We start from the raw sequence: 21,180 nt of genomic DNA on the forward strand, positions 1-21,180 counted from the left end.
CAGTAGTAAATAGGTGTTTAAATAAAAGGCAAGTCCACATTGCTTAAGCCACAGGACAACAGGGCCATTTTAGTCAGGTTCTGAAAAGATAACAGGGTTGATGTGAGGTGTTTATGCTTGGGGAGGGAGCATCATTCTTGGTGTGTCTCCACAGGAAAGGGCACATCTGGCGGTAACCATTTTCCTAATCCCCCCCCCAAAAAAGATAGTGATGATTCCTACAGCAGAACGTCAGGTGCCGATCTCAATAGATTGGCAGCTTCACGCTGGAGCCGGTGATCCTTCAGGTTCAAAAGATCAGACCTGAAATCTCTCCAGTCTCTCCAGGGAGGCCTGCCTTGCTTCCCACCCACCCCCCTTTCCACAACAGCGGCTTGCTAGTTACTTTCCGGAATCAATAGAAGTGCAATCTAACAATTTCTGTGTTTGTCTTCTGCCGGAGTCATAATGCTTCATTTGCAAGTCAGACTGCTGCTTTGAGTCTACATGTTTCTGATAGGCGGATTAGCATATTCTGAAGAGCCTGTGTGCATCTTGTTTCCTGAAGGGGGAAAAGAAGCAAGCTGCCTCGACCTCCCCCCAGCCAAGTTCTCAGGCTTCTGAAGGCTGCTGGTTTGGGTAGTTGTTATTTTCTTGCAATGAGAAGCCCCCCCGCCCCACACACACAGAGAGAGTGCAAAAACCGTGCTTTGAGGGATTTGCCATATGGCCTTGACTTTTGTAGGTCATAACTCTGACATGGATACACTTGACTTGATTTCTGTTTGTGTCCTGCATCTCTTTGTTTTTTTGGTAAATGTATATATGTTAGTGAGTGTATGTGTATATGTTTGAGTCCTGGGATTGAGTAATTGCAGACCTGTGGGAATGATAGAATCCCTGCAGAAAAAGTCCTAATTGCCAGGTTTCACGGCACTGTCTGCATGGTGATCTTAGATATTTGATGATGAAGAAGAAGAGTTGGTTTTTATATGCCGACTTTCTCTACCACTTAAGGGAGATTCAAACCGGCTTACAATCACCTTCCCTCCCCCTCCCCACAATAGACACCCTCTGAGGTAGGTGGGGCTGAGAGAGCTCTAACAGAGTTGTGACTAGCCCAAGGTAACCCAGCTGGCTTCATGTGTAGGAGTGGGGAAACAAATCCAGTTCACTAGATTAGCCTCTGCCACTCACATGGAGGAGTGGGGAATCAAACCCAGTTCTCCAGATCAGAGTCCACAGCTCCAAACCACTGCTCTTAACCACTACATCACGCTGGAGGGCTGCATTGCCAATCTCCAGGTGGAGCCTGGAGATCTCCAAGAATTACAACTGATTTCCATATTACAGAGGTCTGCTTTGGAGCGTGGATTCTGTGGCATCATACCCTGCTGAGGTCCCTCCCCAAACCACTCCCTCCCCAGGATCTATCCCCTAATCTCCAGGAATGTCCCAAACTGGAGTTGGTAACCCTAGAAAACAGCAGCAGCTTCCTCTGTCCCACTAGAGTTGCCAGTTCCAAGGAAACTCCATCACTCCACATCTATGGTTCCTCGGCAATCACGTGATCACTCCTTAAGAGCTAAACCTATCTGAAATAATGAATGAAATCTCAAACCCAATTTACAGCTGTCCCTTGATGGAGAAAAAAATGCCTTTGGGTGGAGAGAACTTGCAAAGGGTGGATGGATGCAAAATCGACCGTTTTGTTTTGTCTGTAACAGTACAAAACACGAGTTTTGCGTATTCCTGAATATGCACTCGGTGAGGATGAAATATAAACATGCCAGCAGTCTGGCCGGATTCAGTTTGTTACAAGTTGGTTTCTTAGGAAACAACCTCTTTAGGGAATCATTTTTTTTTGGGGGGGGGGGCTTCCTGTCATGCATGTGGCGTTCATTTGGCCACATTGAATGAACCTCTCTCTGTGTAGGTACCGCCTGGCAGGCCTCCCCGGGGAGTACCAACACAAGAACATCACCAGTGCAGAGATTAACTACTGCTTGATCCAAGACCTGATCATCTGGACTCAGTATGAGATCCAGGTAGCCTCGTACAATGGAGCCGGCCTGGGAGTTTTCAGCAGAGCAGTCACGGAATACACTTTGCAAGGAGGTGAGCTTCTGTGTTCCACGTTTTTCAAGTTGGAGGACTTCGAGATGGCATTGACTGTTTGATGGTCTGTGATGTTTTCTTTGAAGTGTGTCTGTGTGCGTACGGGCACACGTGAATTGGACTGGGTAGGCGGGGTGTTTGCTGGATGCATGTCCCAGGCTGCCCAATTGCCCAACCACTTCCCCAGTCTCCTGCCTTCAAGAAATTGAGGAGTGGCAGGAAAAAACGGCCTCCGTGGTGGTGCTCTAGGAATTTTCCCTGGTCTCTGTGTTCTCCGCCATAGAGATTCAGGGAAGTTCCTAGAGCATTGCCTGCAATTGGCGTCACATTTTCCCAAACTCCACTCTCCCCAGGGACTGCCCTCCCAAACCTCCTGGCATTTGCCTAGGTAGTGTTGGGTACTCTAGCACACCCCAGGGATACCCTGCTTCTGACCAGCTCTGAAACAAGATGAAGGATGAAATGGGGGCTACACTTGTAGGATTTTATGGGCCCTTGGGCACAGTATGTCTGTAGCCTCGTCCATTGCAACTTCCCACCCCCTTCATTGTGGAGCTGCATTTTCCCCTACCCTCCATGTCAACTCCCTTCTCCCTATATAAACTGTGCCTACACTGGAAGCAGCAAAGGGTGACTTTCTTGCCCTCCTGTTAGCATTTCTGAAGGGAGCGAGAAAGTCGCTGCAGTGTTTTTGGGGCAGCTGGACCGATTGGGAGGACACAGCAGAAAGAGGTCCTCTCGGGCTCTACAACAGCTACAGGGAATGTGTTTGCTGGATGCATGTCCTAGGCTGCCCAATTGCCCAACCCCATCGCCAGTCTCCTGCCTTCAAGAAATTGAGGAGTGGCAGGAAAAAATGGCCTCCATGGTGGTACTCTAGGAATTTCCCCTGGTCTCTGTGGTATTCAACATAGAATTTCAGGGAAGTTCCTAGAGCATTGCCTGCAATTTTCGTCACATTTTCCCAAACTCCACTCTCCCCTAATTGCTCTAGCCAACCATCAGGTACCTCTCCCACAGAGAAATGGGAGAGCGATCCTGCATCTCCACTCAGGGCCTCTGCATGCCACTTGGGCCTCAACAATTGCCCAACTATGCCAGCCTGTGACTCTGGCTTTGGGAAAGATGAGCGGCGGGAAGAAACGACTTTTTGTGCCAAATCTTGTATTCTTGTAGTGAGAGGAAAAAGAAGTCAGTGCAATTTTTTTTAAGTGATTGCTGTGATGTGTTTCTGCAGCCTGAGGCAGGAAAGCTGGTTTGATCTTCACACCTTACTCCTTGACGATCAACACCCAACCACACTTAGTCGCACGCAGAGTAGGTGGAATTCTCTCCTGTATCGGACCCTTTGGTGAAGACATGTGCAAGTTCCAGAATTCTTTTCAGGGCACATTTTGATACTTCTTATTATGAATCCCCACTTCTTGCACGGTGTAGCAATAATCTCAATCAGTCAAGCCAAGACGACACTTCCCTACTTTGCATCCTCTTTCGTCGAGTTTGGCACAGCAGCCCTTGAGGGTTTTTTCTTACAATGTTCTCTTACAGCTCTCTTCTGATGCCATTCCAGATGCCACGTTAACACTTTTTTAAAAAAAAGTCTGAAATTAGTATGCTGTGTGACTGGCCAGGGAAACAGCAGCTGTGTCTGCCGTTAACCAGATCAGCTGCCGATTCCGCCTCTGTCGTGGCGCTCTCGAAAGCAGTCGCACCGCCTCTCGAAGGTGGGCTGAGAGACTCTTGGCTCATCTCGAATCCTGCCAGTGCAGAAAAATGGGATCCAAAATTGTGGGGTGTGAAGATAAAGCAGATGGTTAGGCGTGGCCAAAGGGACCAGGTGCCTTCACTCGGGCCTGTCTGCTCCTGGTAGATAAGAAGAGGTTGCAAGAAAGTTGTGAGCTCTTAGACGAAACCAGTGGGGCTACAAAATTTGGTGGCATCCCATCTTGCCGTCCCTCTCCCTTCCATCTTCTGAGTCTTCTTGCTCCAATATACATTTCAGACTGTTGTGCAACTGGGGAAAAACAAAGCCTCTGCTGTTTCTCTTTACGCACCCCCCCCCCCCCGAATTACACCCCAGTGCTGAATTTTAAGCAGCAAACAATGTCTTGGTCTTTGCTTTAGTGAGCTGTAAAAAAATAAAGCAGAGAGCTATTAAAACTTTCCAACATGAAACAGAGGACATCAGTTGCTTTATAATCAGTAGAGCGCATGCAGTGCTTGTGCTGATGTGGGAATAGGAGTGCAGCATTATTACATGATTAAATGCAGTTTACTTATTGAAAGAAGATTATTTGTCCATTTGGTTGGTTGGTTTGAGCAATTAGGGCAAACTCAATAGCATCTTCATGAGTCAATAAAAGGAAACAAGCGTCACCCTGTGCACACAGGAGAACAATTCAAAGTTAGCCAGACTACCGAGGCTTCTGGTTAGGGTTGCCAACCTCCTATTACAGTTGATCTCCAGATGACAGAGAGCAATCCCCCCTGGAGAAAATTGCTTATTTAGAGGGTGAACTGTATGGCTTTATACCCTGCTGAGGTCCCTCCCCTCCCCTCCCCAAACCCTGCCCTCCCCAGACTTCACCCCCCCACACACACACACCAATCTCCAGGTATTTCCCAACACAGAGCTGGCAACCCTACTTCTGGTGCTGTTGAGTGACTTGGGCATATACTGGATGCTTCCTAAAGTCTAATGTGTGATGACATCAAGGGAAATGCTTCAGCTCAGTAAAAGAGACCAGTCATTGTTATAAAGAAGGCCCAGTTGAAGAATCAAGTAACAGGAAACAGGAAAAAAAATTTCTAGGTGAGATCCTGGATAGCTCATTTTAGCCATAAATGACAATCCTGGGCTAGCTGAACCAATGTTGTGACTCCGTTTAAGGTAGATTCAGGCGCTCACGGCGTAGCTGTGGGTCAGCAGAAGATGTTTTGCTTTTCACGCAGAAGTCCCAGCTTCATTCCCCGGCACCTCCACTTGGATAATCAAGGAGAAGGTAATAGGAAAGACCTCTGCTTATGATTCTGGAAAGCTGCTGCCAGCGAGTGTAGGCTAGGCCCCATTTTGCAAGTGCTTCACAATTCATACATCCCGTGCTTTGGATTTAGGACTGAACTTGCCACATTTGAACCATATTTGGAGTCGTGGTTCTGTCTGGGATGTGGGCAGGGGAGCTCCTTCCTCAAAGCGGTGTCGACATGTGCAATCTTCCCAAAAATGACCCACAGGAGAAGCGCCTGTCCTCCTAGCAATAAATACAATTGGAAAAGCCAATTAAAATGGGAATTTAATGAATAATTTCCAACATTTTTCATCGGGGGAAGTTGTTCAGCTGATCATGAGACATAAAGTTGCATCTCTTCCCAGTGCTCAAGTTGCTGAGGAGCTGCATCTGTTTAGCTGTTGAAGAATTTCCCCTGACAAAGATATTCAAAATGCTCTGGGAATTATTCATTTAAATTATTATTGAACATAATTGGCTTTGCCTGTTGCCTGTTTCCTGCCGTTGGTGAAGCCCTCTTTCGTTTGTTTGCACAAGCCGCTATGTTTGCGGAGCCGCTTTCTACAGTTCTCTATGCCAACAAGATCTCTACGTCGAATCGGTTTGCAAGTAAGGATAAGCGGATTTCCCCCTTGCTTGAATGCCTGAATTCAGAAGAGGATTTTGAAGCCTTCTCCAGCTTTGTGTTCACTTTCTCACACTTGTCCTAATCCGCAACCCCTTGATGTTTCTTTCGGGTTTGGTCATTTCTCTCCTTAGACCTTTCAGGCTGGTCCAGCACTTGTACCACCTCCTTCTGCCCCTAGATCGCTTCCAGGCCTCCAATTTCTTCCTCAGACCCCAGCAATTGGCTCTAATGTAGCTTGCTTGATATGATGGGATGGTGTTCATCCTTTATTGACCAGCTGTCTGTAGTCATTTATAAATATATAAATCCTTGCATTGTAAGCGAAAAGTGCTCCCGCTTGCATTAGGGGGGACCGCCTGAGACGGGTGTTTAGAATGCAGGAGAGCATAAAGGGCCCTTTTCATTCTTGGGCAAGAATCGTTAAGCACTTGATAGATAGGGGTTGGTGGGTAGATTAAAAGCTGGGCGTTTGTAGTCTGCTTTTATGTTAGTGCTTCATAATGTGGACAGATGACTCCAACATGGACATTGCCCATGTGCTAATGGGGCTGTTATTGAACTGTGTATGATTAGACTTTCCCTTTTGAAGGTCTCGCAGTTCTCAGTGGAGGAAGGCTAGGAGAGGAGCAGGCGGCCTGGTCCCTGCCTAATTTGAGGCATTATTAATGTCAGAACCGCCCCGTAAAATGATGGGCTTTCCTTTTATTGCTCTGCAGTTGGAGAAGGTCCAGACGTTTGCCGCTTGCCACCATTTTTCATCCCCAAATAAAATAAACAGCTCTTAAATCCAGAGCCGATTGTGTAAGGAATGGAGTCGGTCAAGAGGGAAGAAGGAGAGAAGGGTGTTGTGTGTTGTGCTAAAAACATGTGGTGAACCAACTGCCTGGTGCGCCCAGACCGTTCTTGAAATTTTCTCAGCGCATTTGATTTAGGAGCCGAGGGGGGCGGACAATGAGGAACAAGGGCGGAAGACAGATCAAGGGAAATAGCCACCAGACTGGTTTCTCCTCGGCAAAAGGACATTGGTGGGATGGTCAGCGAAAGAGCTCCTTCCTGAGCAATGGGTCTGCAGCTCCCTTTTTCAAACAAACTTTCTTAAGTTTGCCGTTCATCCCCAGCAGCAGGCAACCTGAAATGTTAACATTGGATGCATTTGTGGCTGATTAAAGGCGACGACAGGGGTGCTCTCCTTTTCCACGGGTCACGTAAGTGCACCGTCTTCTGTAGGCCTGCAAGATGGGATGAGCTCATGCTCCAGTAGGCAACCCATTTTTGGCCCGGGTGCTGGAAAACTGCATCAACCACCTGGGAAGCTGTTGGTGTGCCAGCAAGAAGAAGAAACAGAGGCAAGAGTTGTGCTTGGCAAGAGGCGCTCAGAGCTGGCGGCACTTAGCCAGAGAGTCAGACCTGCGTGCCAAGCAGAAATAGTCTGGCATGTTGCTGATCAGCTCTGATAAATTTAAGGGCTTTCCAACTGATAATCCTTCCTTTGATAACCCCTGGAGCTTCCCGTTTTGTAAATCCAAAGTTAAGGCCTCAAATCACATCTTCACATGACCATTATTCAGAAGGACGCCTGAAAGTTCTTGGAAGATATGATGCTGTTTTTTGCAGTGATGGTTTGTTCTGTGTGTTTTTTGCTCGCCGACACTCAGCAGCATCTTCTAGGACGCAAAGTAAATGTAGATCTTTTTTTGGTCCATAATCAAAATGAATGTGTCCGCTCATCATTGCTTCAGACTTGCTTAATTGAGAAAAAGATGGATCGGGTCTTCCGAGTCACTCTGGAAGTTGTCTTTTCTTGGGAATTTGAAGGAAGGGCCTTGTAACATAGCTTCACCGTATAAATAATGCTCATCTGACTCATCCCTTAGAAAGCTGTTTAGGTCAGGAAAATTCCAGAAACCGAATGAAGCAAGGTGTGCTCTGCTTTTTATAGACCACACATAAATCAAGGAGGCCTGACATCATGTTTCAGAGCTTGCAAAAATGCCCCTTCCTCTGTGCCAGGAGGATTGCTTTCTATATGGCCAAAGCGTTCGACTAAGGAAGTAGCCCTGGCTGTGTTGGTTGGGATGGCCCTGGTTCTCTAAGGCCTCACCTTTAGTAGATTTTCAAAGCACTCTGATGAATTAAAAAGCTGCTGAAAGCACAACCCTGAATATAGCAACTGGTTTCAGAAGCATGTGGCTCTCAGGTTCTCCACCGAAAAGTGAGAACTTTTATCTATCCACCCACCCACCCATCATCCATCCATCCATCCATCCATCCATCATCGTGCCATCAAGTCATAGCCAAGTTATGGCAACCCCTCATGGAGTTTTCAAGGCAAGAGACTGATGGAGGAGGTTTGCCATTGCCTGCCTCGGTGTAGCAGCCCCGGACTTTTTTGGCAGTCTCCCACCCACGTACTATCTGGGGCCAACCCAGCTTTGCTTCTGAGAATCTTGCTTCAGAGGGCTTCTGGGAACTGTAGTTTGGGGAAAGGCGCCTACACTTTGTTGTTAGCGATCTAGCCCTCTTCGAGGAACAACCCAAATCCTACAGGAAGGGGAGAGCCATGTGAGTCAGAAAATTATTTAATTTGATAGTATGGGAAAGGTTTTTAAAAAATGCCCAGTGATTGTTCTGAAGGACAAACCTTTTCAAATATTTCTATGCAAAACATAGCAGAGAGAATCTTACTTCTGTGCATTTCTAAGCTGGCATGCTTACTTGAAAGGATGTTCTCTTGAAATCCATGAAATAAAGATGCTTAGGTTTGAGGTGCAAGTACCTCAATGCTTCATCTTCAGCCGGGCTTTAACATTTAATCAGAAAGGGCTAAGTGGCAGTCCTCAAGAGTCTGCCATATTTAGTGGTGGAAACTGACATCCTGAAATATTGTGGGCTTCTTTTGGAGACTTTTGCTAAATATTTATCTCTCAAAATGGCTCTTTGGACTCTCTGCATATTCACAAATAGCTTGTCGCATGAGACACGTATTTAGCTTAAACTCCTTCTCGTTTTCTGATTTAGCAGCTCTTATTCACGCTGCCTCCCTGACCTTTCCTGCTAACAGCAGTTTCAGAATGCTACGTATTAACTCACAGTTCAAGCAGCCTGATTTCTAATGCATTTCCAACTAAATGAACTTTTCTGAGAGGGGAACATAAAGGTTGGGTTCTGTCACACCTACCCTGACATGGAATTTGGGGACATTCCTCAATTTTGCCGTAAAACAGCTAACATTGCGCACCCAGGGACAGAGTTCTTATTCGGTTTGGTTTAGTGACATTTGCATTGTTTGATAGGAAGGATATTTTTTTCCTTACACACAGGGCCAAGCTGTCTATTGGCACACTCATATCTCTATGCAACGCACACAGAACTGCCGTCAGCATCTTTAATACAGAGTGTAGCACTGCCACTTTCTACGGATTTCATACTTTTCCTGATAAGTCCATTAATATGGATTTTTCACGCTCTTGCACACACAAAACGCTTACACGTATTAGCCAGGCTTGTTTTATCCACATATTAAATGCACTCGTTGAGATTCAGATGTTGACTTTCTTTAAAGAAATCCAAAGATAAATTATGCCATAAATCATGATTTCCAGAACTGCAGTTTTTCCAGTCGTGGTTTTATCAACTGTCCCCCCTCCCCAACCCCCTGGTCCTTTGCAACAGGTATCTTTTGTGCTGTAATGATTTATTCTGGCTTTGGAACATTACCCTCAAACTAAGACAGGATATTTTCAATTTTCAACACAAAGGAAAATAGCATCAGCTCCACCAGATTGCTGGAAACGTTGTTGATAAGCAGTTCTTTATCTTTGCTCAGCCTTATACAAAGCTTTGCCACAAAAGCAGAGAGGGAAAGGGGGTTGTGAATGCTGTGGGTACCTATGGCACTGTTTGGAGAGACTCTGAACGCTCTCACAACTGGCAGTCCCTCTGAGCAGATCTCCCTGTTCCTCAAAGGCCCTCTGAGCCCTCAAAGGAAACAGTGGCGCTGAAAGGTGCACAGTGCGCTGCGCAGGCAGCAGGCAAATGCTTATGTGCAGCTTCTGTAGGCCAGCTCTGTGTGAAATGCTTTCAAAACTCTCTCTCTCTGGCATCTCCCCTGTGGCCACAGCTCTTCTCAAAGCAGGAGGCAGGCCTCCCTGCAGAGGCACAAGCTTTTCTTCATTCCCTTCTCGGCACAGTTTATTCTCTGAAAGTGGCAAATTGACCCCGTCACTGTCCGCTCAACGCAGAAGTGGCAGCGGCTGAGGCCAATGGCCCAGTGAGAGCCAGGACGATCTGAGCCAAAGGCGGACACCCCCTGGACGTTCTCTCGTGCACGTCCTGATGAAGTCGGCAGGAGTTGTGCAAAAAACCACTACCATTAATTTGCTCGGCTCGTGTTAATTTCATTGGGGCCAAGAGAACTTGCCAGTGGGTTGTGATCCATGTTCATTTGTGTGTGGTTTTTTTGGGGGGGGATTTGTATTTTCAATTTCTGGCACCAAAAATGTCTTGTGCCGACCACAAGTGTAGTAGTCTAGCATATTTGACACATGTATGCAAACACACACGTGCACACATATCCCCCTATGCCTGCTAGTACAATGGTTAGTTAATTTTCACTGAGATCAATTGAGCATCTCTTTCTGCTTCATTGCTTATTGACTTTTTCCCAAGAGTTGTCCCTTCTCTTCAGGTGCTACCAGACTTGCCCCATCTATTGGATTCACACCATCATTTTCTCCCATCTGATAACATAATCCCCCCTCCCTACATTGAAGTGGTTTATATGAGAGACCCCAAATGCCTTGAGATTGGGAGATGTCTAGAGATTGAAAGATGATTCTGCCTCTCTAAGCCTGTGTTTTTAAAACTTTTGGAGCTATGGGGGTGAAACCCGGTGGGCTCCTGCCCAATCTATAACCTTCTGGTTTTTCATTAATAAAACTGAAAGTCTTCAGATGAGTTTATGACAGAGACTGTACCTTAGGCACTGTGTTAAGTGCCTCTTTAGTGCTTTCTAGAAACTTCTGAGGAACATTTTTGGGTTAACAGACCACTGAGATAACACTCTGACCTCTTTCTAATGACTGCCCGGATGGGGATTCTCTTATATGTATTATGGGATGATGTGTAGATTTATTGCTTATATGAGCAGTACAGAAGTTGTTGGGACTCTGAAGGACCTGCTGATTAATCACATGCGTGTTGTGACTTGAGGAATCAATTTCAGGGATGGGGGAATTAAAGAGATAAATGATTTCTGTCATGGCAATCTTGTACGTACATCTCTCTTCCGCATTTTGCCAACAACCAATGGGGAAGACAGTCCTTCTGGCTGGGAGAGCTCTACTCATAAAGGCGTGGCAGTTGTCTCCGTGGTTCCTCTTATATAAATAGGTTACAGCACATACCGTGCCATTACACGAAACGGATTTACTGGGAGGCTTTTGTACTCTGGTAGATGTTCTGTTGGGTGGAAGATGCAAGGGCCGTTACCCTCACCAAGTCACTAGAATCGGAAAAGTTCCAGCACAATTCGTATGCTGAGTTACTCCGTTATAATGAGCTCAGACTGGGGTAACTCTTCATAGAATGGCTCTGTTGCCGATTCAAATAAATGGATGAAATGAGGCCATTTTGTGACCCAGTCCGCCAGTCACTGCTTTGGCCAATCCCCATTCATTTGTATAAGATCCCTTGCTCACTAGATTCCTCTCTGAGCCTTTGATTTTTAAGTGCGAAATAGATGAAAGGTTAATTCTGAGATGCCAATAGTTGTTAAAAAAAATTACCTGTCATTGTTGCTGATGTTCTTTTTTTGGTTTACAAATGGCAGCCAGGCATGATTGCGACTCCTTCACATACTTGATGACACACATTTAGCATGTAAATCATTTGAGGTGGTGCGATTTCAATCCTTGATTTTTTTTCTAAAAATAAAAAGATTGCTTGCATCTGATCTTTAGCCTGCAGGATTTGGTTGGGTAAAAGTATTCATTTTTCACACACACACACACACCATTATTAATAGACCAAAGAAGAATGTGCCGTAATTCAAGTATGGATAGATTCTGCTGGTCTGCTGAGAGAGGTGGTAGGGTTACTCTGACGTTCTGCGGGAGTTTGTTTCTGAAACTGCAAGCTCCCATTACGACCGTGGATAATTGAGAGAGATGTATTCACCCATCATCATCTGTGCTTCTGTCTTGAGACTCCGAGCACAGCTCGCTTGTGGAAGGATAAGGCAGAGGAATCATTCCATCCCCACCCCCACCCCTCTCCTGCCCATTGAAGGCATCTCCAGCAGAAAATGAGAAATAACCCAATTAACTTTCTTTTTAAGTCACTCTTGAGTATCAGGAACATAAATCACAGGTCTCTCTCTTGCTTTTTTTTTTTTTTGCACCACTGTTATTTCCTTTGAAATGTGAGCGATGGCTAAAGGTGCTCTCTCCTTTCTCTCCTTTCTTCTCTCCGCACGCAATCGATTTTATTTTGCTGTCCCCCCGGCTGGGTGTCACGCAGTGCCTACAGCGCCGCCACAGAACGTCCAAGCGGAAGCTGTGAACTCCACCACCGTCAGGTTCCTGTGGAACCCTCCTCCACAGCAGTTCATCAATGGGATCAATCAAGGATACAAGGTCTGGATGAATACGCAGTCAAACTGTTTGTATCGGGGCCACGGTTTAGTGGTGGAGCATCTGCTTTCCGTGTGGATGGCCCCAGGGGATCAAGATGGCTCAGCTTAAGGCAGGTGGTGTAAAAGTCCTCCAGCTGAGACCCTGGGGAAGCCGCTGCCAATCAGGCTAGATAAATATTGATGTCAGCAGACCTCAATGGAAGAGCTGGCTCAGTATAAGGCAGCTTTACGTGTTTGTGTGATGTAGTTCTATGGATTGGGTGGGGGTGGAAAGTGCCGTCAAGTCGCAGCCGACATATGGTGACCCTGTAGGGTTTTCAGGGCAAGAGATGTTCAGAAGTGGTTTGTCGTAGCCTGTCTCTGCGTCATCATGACCCTAGTGGTCTCCCATCCTTAGTGGTCTCCCATCCAAATACTAACCAGGGCTGACCCTGCTTAGCTTCTGGGATCTGACAAGAGTGGGCTCTCTCTTCATACCGAAGTGTGGCTGGACCAAGCTAGCTGCTTGTTTGGAGCCAGTTGTATTATCTGTAGGTGATTTCTGGCCCAGTTTACCTCTTGGTCAACACAGAGATGTCTTGTAGGTTTCCTGTGAGAGCCACACTGTGATCCATTGAACAGACTGATCGATTTGGATCAATTCTGACAGTCCCAGACTCGGTCGTTCATTTGGTGGGGAACCAAGAGCAAGCTGCTGTTGCGATTCAGATGGTTGTATTGTGGCGATGGGTTGGCGAGGCATGTAAGGCCACTGCTTACGTTGGTGGGGTGCCAGAAAGCTTTCTTTTGCAGCATGACTCAAAAAATAAAACATGGGGTGTGCGTAGTTCCTTAAGAGGAAACGGCAGCACCCACCCTTACTGACTTTGCTATCACCAAGGAGAAGATGGCTTTGAGGTTCATTGTAGAGTGTGGGAAGGAGCGCCGAGGCAGAAATGCTAGAGTAACACCTCCCTGTTGGCTTGCGGTTTGATTGGGAAATCCACCCAATCCAATCTCTGCTTTGCTTCTGAGACCAAACAAAAAGTGGCGCAATATCACCATGAGCTGGCCATGATTGGCAGTGTGTGCTATAAATTGGGCAGTGAAAGGACCCGGCTGTGCAATAGTGATGCCACACCTGGTACCCACAATGCACCTAATGTAACCCATGATGCACAGAGCTATACTGGCATCTGCCCAATTTGCACAACAGAGAACACAACCTTGTGCTGAGCCCCAGGGGATATCCTCTGAATCACAGCCACTGAGGACCACAGCCACTGTTACCTTGATGATGGGTCTAAGGCTCTGAATTCGATCGAGCCTCCTTTAAAAAAAAAAAAGTTCAAAGCTAGCCTCTGATTAGGCTTTTGTTTTATACTCCTCCACTATTTAAACCAAATATTGTTTAGGGAAAAATACAAAAAAAGCCTAAATGGGCCGATTGGTACTTGTCAACGGGTAGCATACTCTTTGCTTTTCACTGTCAACTCCTTGCTTTCCTTTCCTTTCATTCCTTTCGACAGAACAGCTTTGCAGTTTGTATGTCTCTTATAGATAGGGTGTTTTTTTTTTTTTGTACTCTAATATGGCCAGTGTGGGAAGGACATTTCCACCACATTTACTTGTACTGCATAATTTGCGTAGTGATTTACAAATTACTAGTAGTCACAATTTTGTGTCTCGCCTTGCCAGGCGAATTCCTCCCATTGCATGTTTCTTTTTTCTCGCCACAAAAGCACTCAGCTTCCTTTTAGGGGACCGCACCACACTAAACACTTGGAAGGCAAGGAGATGTAAAAGCACAGCCGTTGACATTTGGACATTTCTATTGTGCTTCGTAGATATAATTTAGAAAAGCAAAGCAAGCCCCCTTTTTTCTGTTTTGCCATTAAGAGACTGTTCCTTTTCTTGGAAACGGGCTTGAATTCCAGTGAGGCTTTCAAGCTTGGTTTGACAATTCCAGGAGAAAGGAGGGCGGGAGACAAAACCCATCCTGCTTTCTCCAGTGTTGCTAAGAAGCTGGTTCTCGTTACCTGGAACTTGTATACAAGGGTGAAAGGTGAATTTTGTACACTTGCTGTTAAGGTTTATGGCCAGGTTGGCCAGGTTCCAAGAGACTGCAGGAGTGCCAGAAGACCCTGCCTGTGCTGTTCTGTAAGCCAATGCAGAATTACTCTGCTTGAAATGAATGGGCTTAGATTGGAGTAACTCTGCATAGGTAACTCTGCTTTTGGCACACACCACTCTCCTCCTCTCCCCTCTCCATCATAAAAATAAAATGGCCACAGCTCAGTCGTGGTACATTTGGCAGGTCCCAGTTAAATCCAGTTCACCCTCTGTCGTATAGAGGATGGTGCCGAGTTGTTTTCTGTTGCCCCAGAAGGTCGGACCAGAACCAACAAGTTGCAATTAAATCAAAAGAGTTTCCGTCTAGACATTAGGAAGAATTTTCTAACAGTTAGAACGGTTCCTCAGTGGAACAGGGTTCCTCGGGAGGTGGTAAGCGCTCCTTCCCTGGAGGCTTTTAAGCAGAGGCTAGATGGCCATCTGTCAGCAATGCTGATTCTATGACCTTAGGCAGATGATGAGAGGGAGGGCATCTTGGCCATCTTCTGGGCATGGAGTAGGGGTCACTGGGGGTGTGGGGGGAGGTAGTTGTGAATTTCCTGCATTATGCAGGGGGTTGGACTAGATGACCCTGGTGGTCCCTTCCAACTCTATGATTCTATATCCGGATAAAGGGTCTCTTGTGGCAAGGGAGAGAAAAGTTCTTTCTCTGCCCTCAGCCCTGGAGAGCTGTTGCTTGTCAGGGTAGACAGTATTGAGCTAGGTGCATCAGCACTCAGACTTGATGTGAGGAAGCTTCAGGGTGTCCCCATATCCCTCAAGTGTCCCTGCATCGTTCTTTGTGTGTCCGCTCCCTCTCTTTCTGTCACTCCCATGGAAACAGTTATCATTTCAGTCATTCCTGGGCCTGACTTTTTGTGTGCTGTTCTGTAAACCACCGAGTATGACCAATGCAAAATTCTGAAGCCATTGCACCCCCCTTGGTGATCATTAACCCCCCAGGCCAGTGTATGTCCTTTTGTATAAATCCTTCAACTCTGACCAAGTCCCTTGCCAAACCTGGATAAGAAAAACAGGAAGCTTTCTGCTTCTTTCCATGTGTCTTTGCCCAAAGGCAGTAAAGCCATCGCGCACATGCGCCAAGCAGCCAGGACATAGTGCCTTGTTTACCTGCTCCTAGGGTCGATTAGTGTCAATTAACAACAATTAACATCATTGAGCAGGGCTCATTCAGCTGTAGAGGACTCTTGCGACGCGAAAGGTAATGAGGGGAGAGCATTGGAAAAACCCTTTCAGCCGCATGGAGGCTTTTGACTTCAGTTCCAGTTGGGGAAAGGCTGCCAAGTCTTAAGAGCGTTTGGAGCACGGCTTTCTTTTGGGCTTATTAAGCAGCGGGCTTTGAGATCCTGGCTCGAGTACTCTCGTTCACAGATCCTGGATAAAGGCCCTTTGCAGAGAGCAGGGGGCCTCAGCCGCCACAGTGGTCTGCTCAAAGGCCAGGCCATTCTCTCTTTTGAGGAAGAAAACGAGGTTGGAGACAGTGTGGCAGTCCTAGAGCACGTGCTTTGCCTGCTGCGGAGGTTTCTGGTTCCACACCTGGCATCTCTCCTGGAAGAATCATTCATTTATTTAAAATAGGCCTAGACCTCCTTTCTCCCAGCAAATTTAGAAGCAGCAGAAGAAGAAGAGTTGGTTTTTATATGCCGACTTTCTCTATCACTTAAGGGAGACTCAAACCGGCTTACAATCACCTTCCCTTCCCCACAACAGACACCCTGTGAGGTAGGTGGGGCTGAGAGAGCTCTAAGAGAGCTGTAACTTGCCCAAGGTCACCCAGCTGCTCTATCACTGAGCCACCGCTGCTTCCCTAGTCAGTATTGTCTACTCAGACCGGCAGTGGCTCTCCAGGGTCTCAGGTCTTACACATCACCTACTTGCCGAGTCCCTTTAATTGGAGATGCCGGACATTGAACCTGGGACCTTCTGCATGCCAAGCAGAGGCTCTACCACTATGCCACAGCCCCTCTACTAAATCTCTATTTCTCCTCTATTCTCTCACACCCAAATGACTCCCCCCTCCTTGTTGATCAAGGGTCTTATTTTCCTAATTTTGCTCCTGTGATCCTTCCTCTCCAAGCAGGAGGGATACTCTGTCAGTTTTATAGAAATCCTTAACTCTACCTTGCGGCACTTGGTTATTTGCCCCTCGGCTGTCACCAGGTGGTAATATGCAAGCCCTTTTGGTGAACACAGTAACAAGGTTAAATCTTGTATGTACAGCATAAGTGGCGACAACTGCATAACCTGTAATGTTTGCTCTTCTACAATTGAGCTAATCAGGTCTGAGCAGTGAGGCATATGGGATTGCGAAGGTGAGGCGTCTATAATGAGGTTTCCTCTCTGTCTCGATCCTCTTCCTCCATCCTAGCTCCTGGCCTGGCCGATGGATGCACCCGATGAGATGACCACAGTCACCATCACTCCCGATTTCCATGGCGTTCACAGCGGCTACATCACCAACTTGAAGAAGTTCACTGCCTACTACACATCGATCCTCTGCTTCACCACCCCGGGGGACGGGCCGCGGAGTCCGCCGCTGCTGCTGAAAATGCATGAAGACAGTAAGTACAGCCATTTCATCCCTAGTCTGCTTCTCGATGAGACGCTTGATGAGCATATTCAAACTTTATTTGCCCCTCAAATGTGGTTCCTAATTAGGCCAGATCACATCGATCAAACGATGCAAAGGATTATTAACTGTGGGTTGAGAATGGGTCTTTTCGAGAGGAGCTTCCCTTGTGAAGTGCTGTCCTTGCAAATGATTTCTGCATCCGGGGAGAGCTTTTGCCTGGGTAATTGAGTCAGAACTCATGAAAAGTATCAGTTACCACGTTCGTTATATACAAATCAGCTAACTGATTGATAAGTCAGGGCCACTGCACAATCTAAGCTGACAGGGAGGAGGGGTGTGCCATTTGTCTACTGTGTGTGTCTCCATAGTGAGGCATCACAAAATGTCTAAAATGTGGAACAAACCGAGGGTTGGGAGGAGCAGCATCCCAGGAGAAAAATTTAAAAAGAAAAATAAGACGTTATCTACTTACAGGAAGTTCAGACTATAGAGTTCCTGGCGATTCCTAGAGTCACACTGAAGTAATAAGGGTAGCTCACCAAGTAGGCCGCTGCTATGCAAAGAATGCTGTGTCCTTCTGTTCCAGAAGGGCCATAGTTCAGTAGTAGAGCATCGGCTTGGCATGCAGAAGGTCCCAGGTTCAATCCCCAGCATCTCAAGTTAAAGGGACTAGGCAAGCAGGTGATGGGAAGGACCTCTGCCTTAGACCCTGGAGAGCCGCTGTCGGTCTGAGAAGACAATACTAACTTTGATGGACCAAGGGTCTGGTACAGTATAAGGCAGCTTCATGTGTTCAGATCCAAAGAGGTATCTTCAACCTTTACTTCTCAGCCATTCTTATTTTAAAAATAAGCAGGGAAAAGTTATGGCATGATCAATGGGTAATCGTGTACATTAGGAATGTTTCCCCTGGCTTGATATAGCAAAGGCTGGTAGAGGAAACTTAGCATTTTCTTCAGTGTGCAATGCAATAACTCTCCAATTCCCCACTTCCCTGTCTAAATCTCACCCTGCTGCGGTAGAAAAACCCAGACAATGCAGGAGAAATGGACGGCTTCTTGACACGGTTATTTCCTCTCCCTGCGCTCCCGAGAGCAACCGCGGGCTCGTCACTCTCGCTGCAAAGGGGGAACCTTGTTGACTGCCTCAGCCTGACTCCAAATGCTGACAAATTGGCCATGGGAGTGACAAGGTGGGAAAGACAGGGATGACTGCCTGCTAACCCCAACAGTGGGCAGCCTGCAGTGCTGGGGCCACAGTTGGCCCACAGGAGCCATTCACCCCGGACCCCCAGCTGCGTTACCGGTTTGCCGGGCGCATTGGCCCGCCAGTCTGCAGCAATCTTCTCATGGGCCAGTGCTGCCGAAAAATGGTTGAAAGCTCCGGGGGCTGGAAAAGAGCAGCGCAGGGAGCAGGAGAACTCGGTCTGGCAGCGCTGGAGGAGCTTAAGCAGGAGGCCAGCTCTTCCTGGTTCCAGTTCATCGCAGAGGCTTCAGAACTGGGCAGAGACCCAGACCTGGCCCCTGAGCCCCTCCCTTGGCCGTAACTGCTGGAGATCTGCGAAGCTTCTAAACATGAACCGTGCTTACTCTGAACTAAAAAGGCAGAGCAGAATGGCCGCATAGATGACATACTGCAGGAGCCCTTCAGGCTTCCAAAATTCCCATGACATACACGGAACCAGCTCAACTGCATCTAACACGACCCCTCGGCCTGTTGTTCTCTCCACTTCCCCCTCACCAGCTGTGCACAAGATTAGTTCCTTCATCCTTTTTCTTTGTGCAGTTGGTCACGTAATATTAGAAAAGGGCCCATCGCTCAGTATCTTTGCATGAAGGCTCCCCCCCCCCCCCAGGTTCAAGGGGAAGGGATTCTCCCTTTGACATACTGGAGAGATGCTGTCGTCACAGGAGGGAACGGGTAGATGGAGGAAGGCTTTGGTTCTGTGTTTTCTCACACTCTGACCCAGGAAAGGTGGGCGAGGCTGGCATGCTTTCGTTGCGTCCTGTTGCAACCCTCTGTGTCATGCCGGACTCTCCCCGCAAGGTAGACTTGCCAACCTCCAGGTGGAGCCTGGAGATCTCCCTGACTTACATTTCCAGACCACAGAGATCACTCCCCCTGGAGGAGATGGCAGCTGGGGAGGGTGGACCCTATGGAATTTCATCCCTGCTGAGGTCCCTCCCAAACTCCACCTTTCCCAGGCACCACCCTCAAATCTCCAGGAATTTGCCAAGCTGGAGTTGGTAACCCTGGTAGACTGAAAGGCCCCTGATCTCCAGGTCCACTCTGGGTTGGATGGGCTTTGTTGCTCTCTCCGTGCAGCAGGGAAAGGGATGCTTCTCTTCTCCCCGCTGGGTAATCGGGGCTCTGTTTGCTGCCAGAGAGGGCCCGAACAGCAATTCCCTCCCCAGCAGGGGGCAAGTTGACCCCTTGCCGAGCCACCAGCCTCCATCGGGCCTGGGATGGAAAAGCACGAGATGGTTGGCCTTTGAGGCGGGCTTTTCAGAGAGTGGCTTTATTATTTTACCTGACAGCCGTCTCTGCGTTAGGAAGGAAAAAGGTGCAAACACTGAAATGAAAATTATTGTAATCTTTCTCGAGTCTTTCCCTGCACTTTTGTCTTGCTTTGGAGAGAGAGTGAGAGCGAGAGAGCCAACGATTCTGCAGCGGCAAAATCACTGGTAGTAAATAACCACAATTTGAGCTGTAATGTGTGAGAGGAGAGAGAGAGAGAGAGAGAGAGAGAGAGAGAGAGAGAGAGAGAGAGAGAGATGGTCTCTGGCACTTTATAAATGCACATGGCCATTCTGGAATTTCAAGAGAAAATTGCAATTTGATTGGTTGGGAAATTTGCTCAGCATGAGAATTCAGGGGGAATCTGTCTTTTCCTCCCCCTCGCCAAACCCCCCGGGGGGGGGGGGAGGACGATATCTCAAGAAGAGTGGAGTGAGAAGCAGCAAAGCAGTTCCTGGCCTCCTCTGATGCCCACGAGCAAGAGGAAGGCCTAGTCCTGAATAAAGACATGTATGGGAGTAAAGTCTTACTTCTCAGCCATGGGAAGGGAGTGGGAAGCAGGCATGGCTGGGAATATAGAGGAGTGGAGACCCCCAGCCCAGAGAAGGAAGCAACACCACAAAAGAAAAGGAATGTGCAAGTAACACCCCTCTTCCTTCTGGCTTGCCACCTGCCCATCACATCCGTGGCATCCCTGGTTCTTGTTGAGGTTAGGGTGGGGCCATAGCAAAGCCAAGAGTGTCTGTGTCAGCTTCTGCCAGCAACAAGGGGCATCTGATAACAGTGGTGCCTTGATATAGAGGTGACCGGAAGCACTGCTGGTTTGCCCTGACTAGTAGGTATTAAAACGTGGGACTCTCTACTTCAGCCAGAGCTGGGTAGCTATGCAGAAGCCGACTGACTCCCAATCGAACGTTTCTCAGATCACTGTCTCGAGACGAAGCGCAGATTCTGTCCTTGAATCCCTGGGGGGGGGGGGGAATACATTGCATTTTATTCCATTCAGATGGTGGAGATAATCAAACAGCTGGTTTAAAGCAAGTCTTTCCCCCCAATTAACTTAAATAGATCTCTTGTGCATCATGGAGCGCTTCCTGAACCGGGAGTTTTCTTTGTATAATATTTCGGTTTCCCCGACACTGGAAAACATCGTTTCCGCAGTTTGCCCTGCATTTCCAGATGCAGCTTGGCCAGTTGGCTAGAATGTGCCTGTTGGCAATTTTTCTTCTTCATAGCTGGAGGAGAAAAGGAGGCTGGATGATAGTAGACAGGAAAGAGAATGTGGATTGGCAACTGGGGTAAGTGGGGCGCCGCCGGAGGGCAGTCCGCTCCAACTGGGATCCCGAGAACAGGGACATGGTGAATATAGAACCCCAAACCCCTTTCCTCAATATGTTGAAGAGAGGATAGGGAACAGGGATATAAATCAGCCCTGGTCCCGCCCTCGAAGACCAGGATTGAAGGAAGACAGCTCATTTTTGACAGTCATTCTGTTTTACGCTCTTTCATTGCCCGCCAGGGAATGCTGTTTTAAGAGCTGTTGAGCTCCAGCCATAAAAAAATCCCTCTAGGAGTTCCACCTGGTTGCATGCATTTGCTGAAGAATCGCCAC

The 21,180-nt window shown here is 47.5% G+C and overlaps 1 protein-coding gene across 1 annotated transcript in view; it reads left to right on the forward strand.

Annotated features, from left to right (window-relative positions):
- Window positions 1-21,180, forward strand: part of SDK1 (sidekick cell adhesion molecule 1) — a 474,538-nt gene that overhangs the window by 318,324 nt on the left and 135,034 nt on the right. The window contains exons 17-19 of the mRNA XM_056866585.1: window positions 1,916-2,097; window positions 12,253-12,368; window positions 16,848-17,040. Coding sequence (XP_056722563.1) covers window positions 1,916-2,097; window positions 12,253-12,368; window positions 16,848-17,040 — 491 coding nt within the window. The remainder of the gene's footprint in view (window positions 1-1,915; window positions 2,098-12,252; window positions 12,369-16,847; window positions 17,041-21,180) is intronic.

The sequence above is a fragment of the Euleptes europaea genome, chromosome 21 (genome assembly GCF_029931775.1).
Source record: "Euleptes europaea isolate rEulEur1 chromosome 21, rEulEur1.hap1, whole genome shotgun sequence".
NCBI lineage: Eukaryota > Metazoa > Chordata > Lepidosauria > Squamata > Sphaerodactylidae > Euleptes > Euleptes europaea.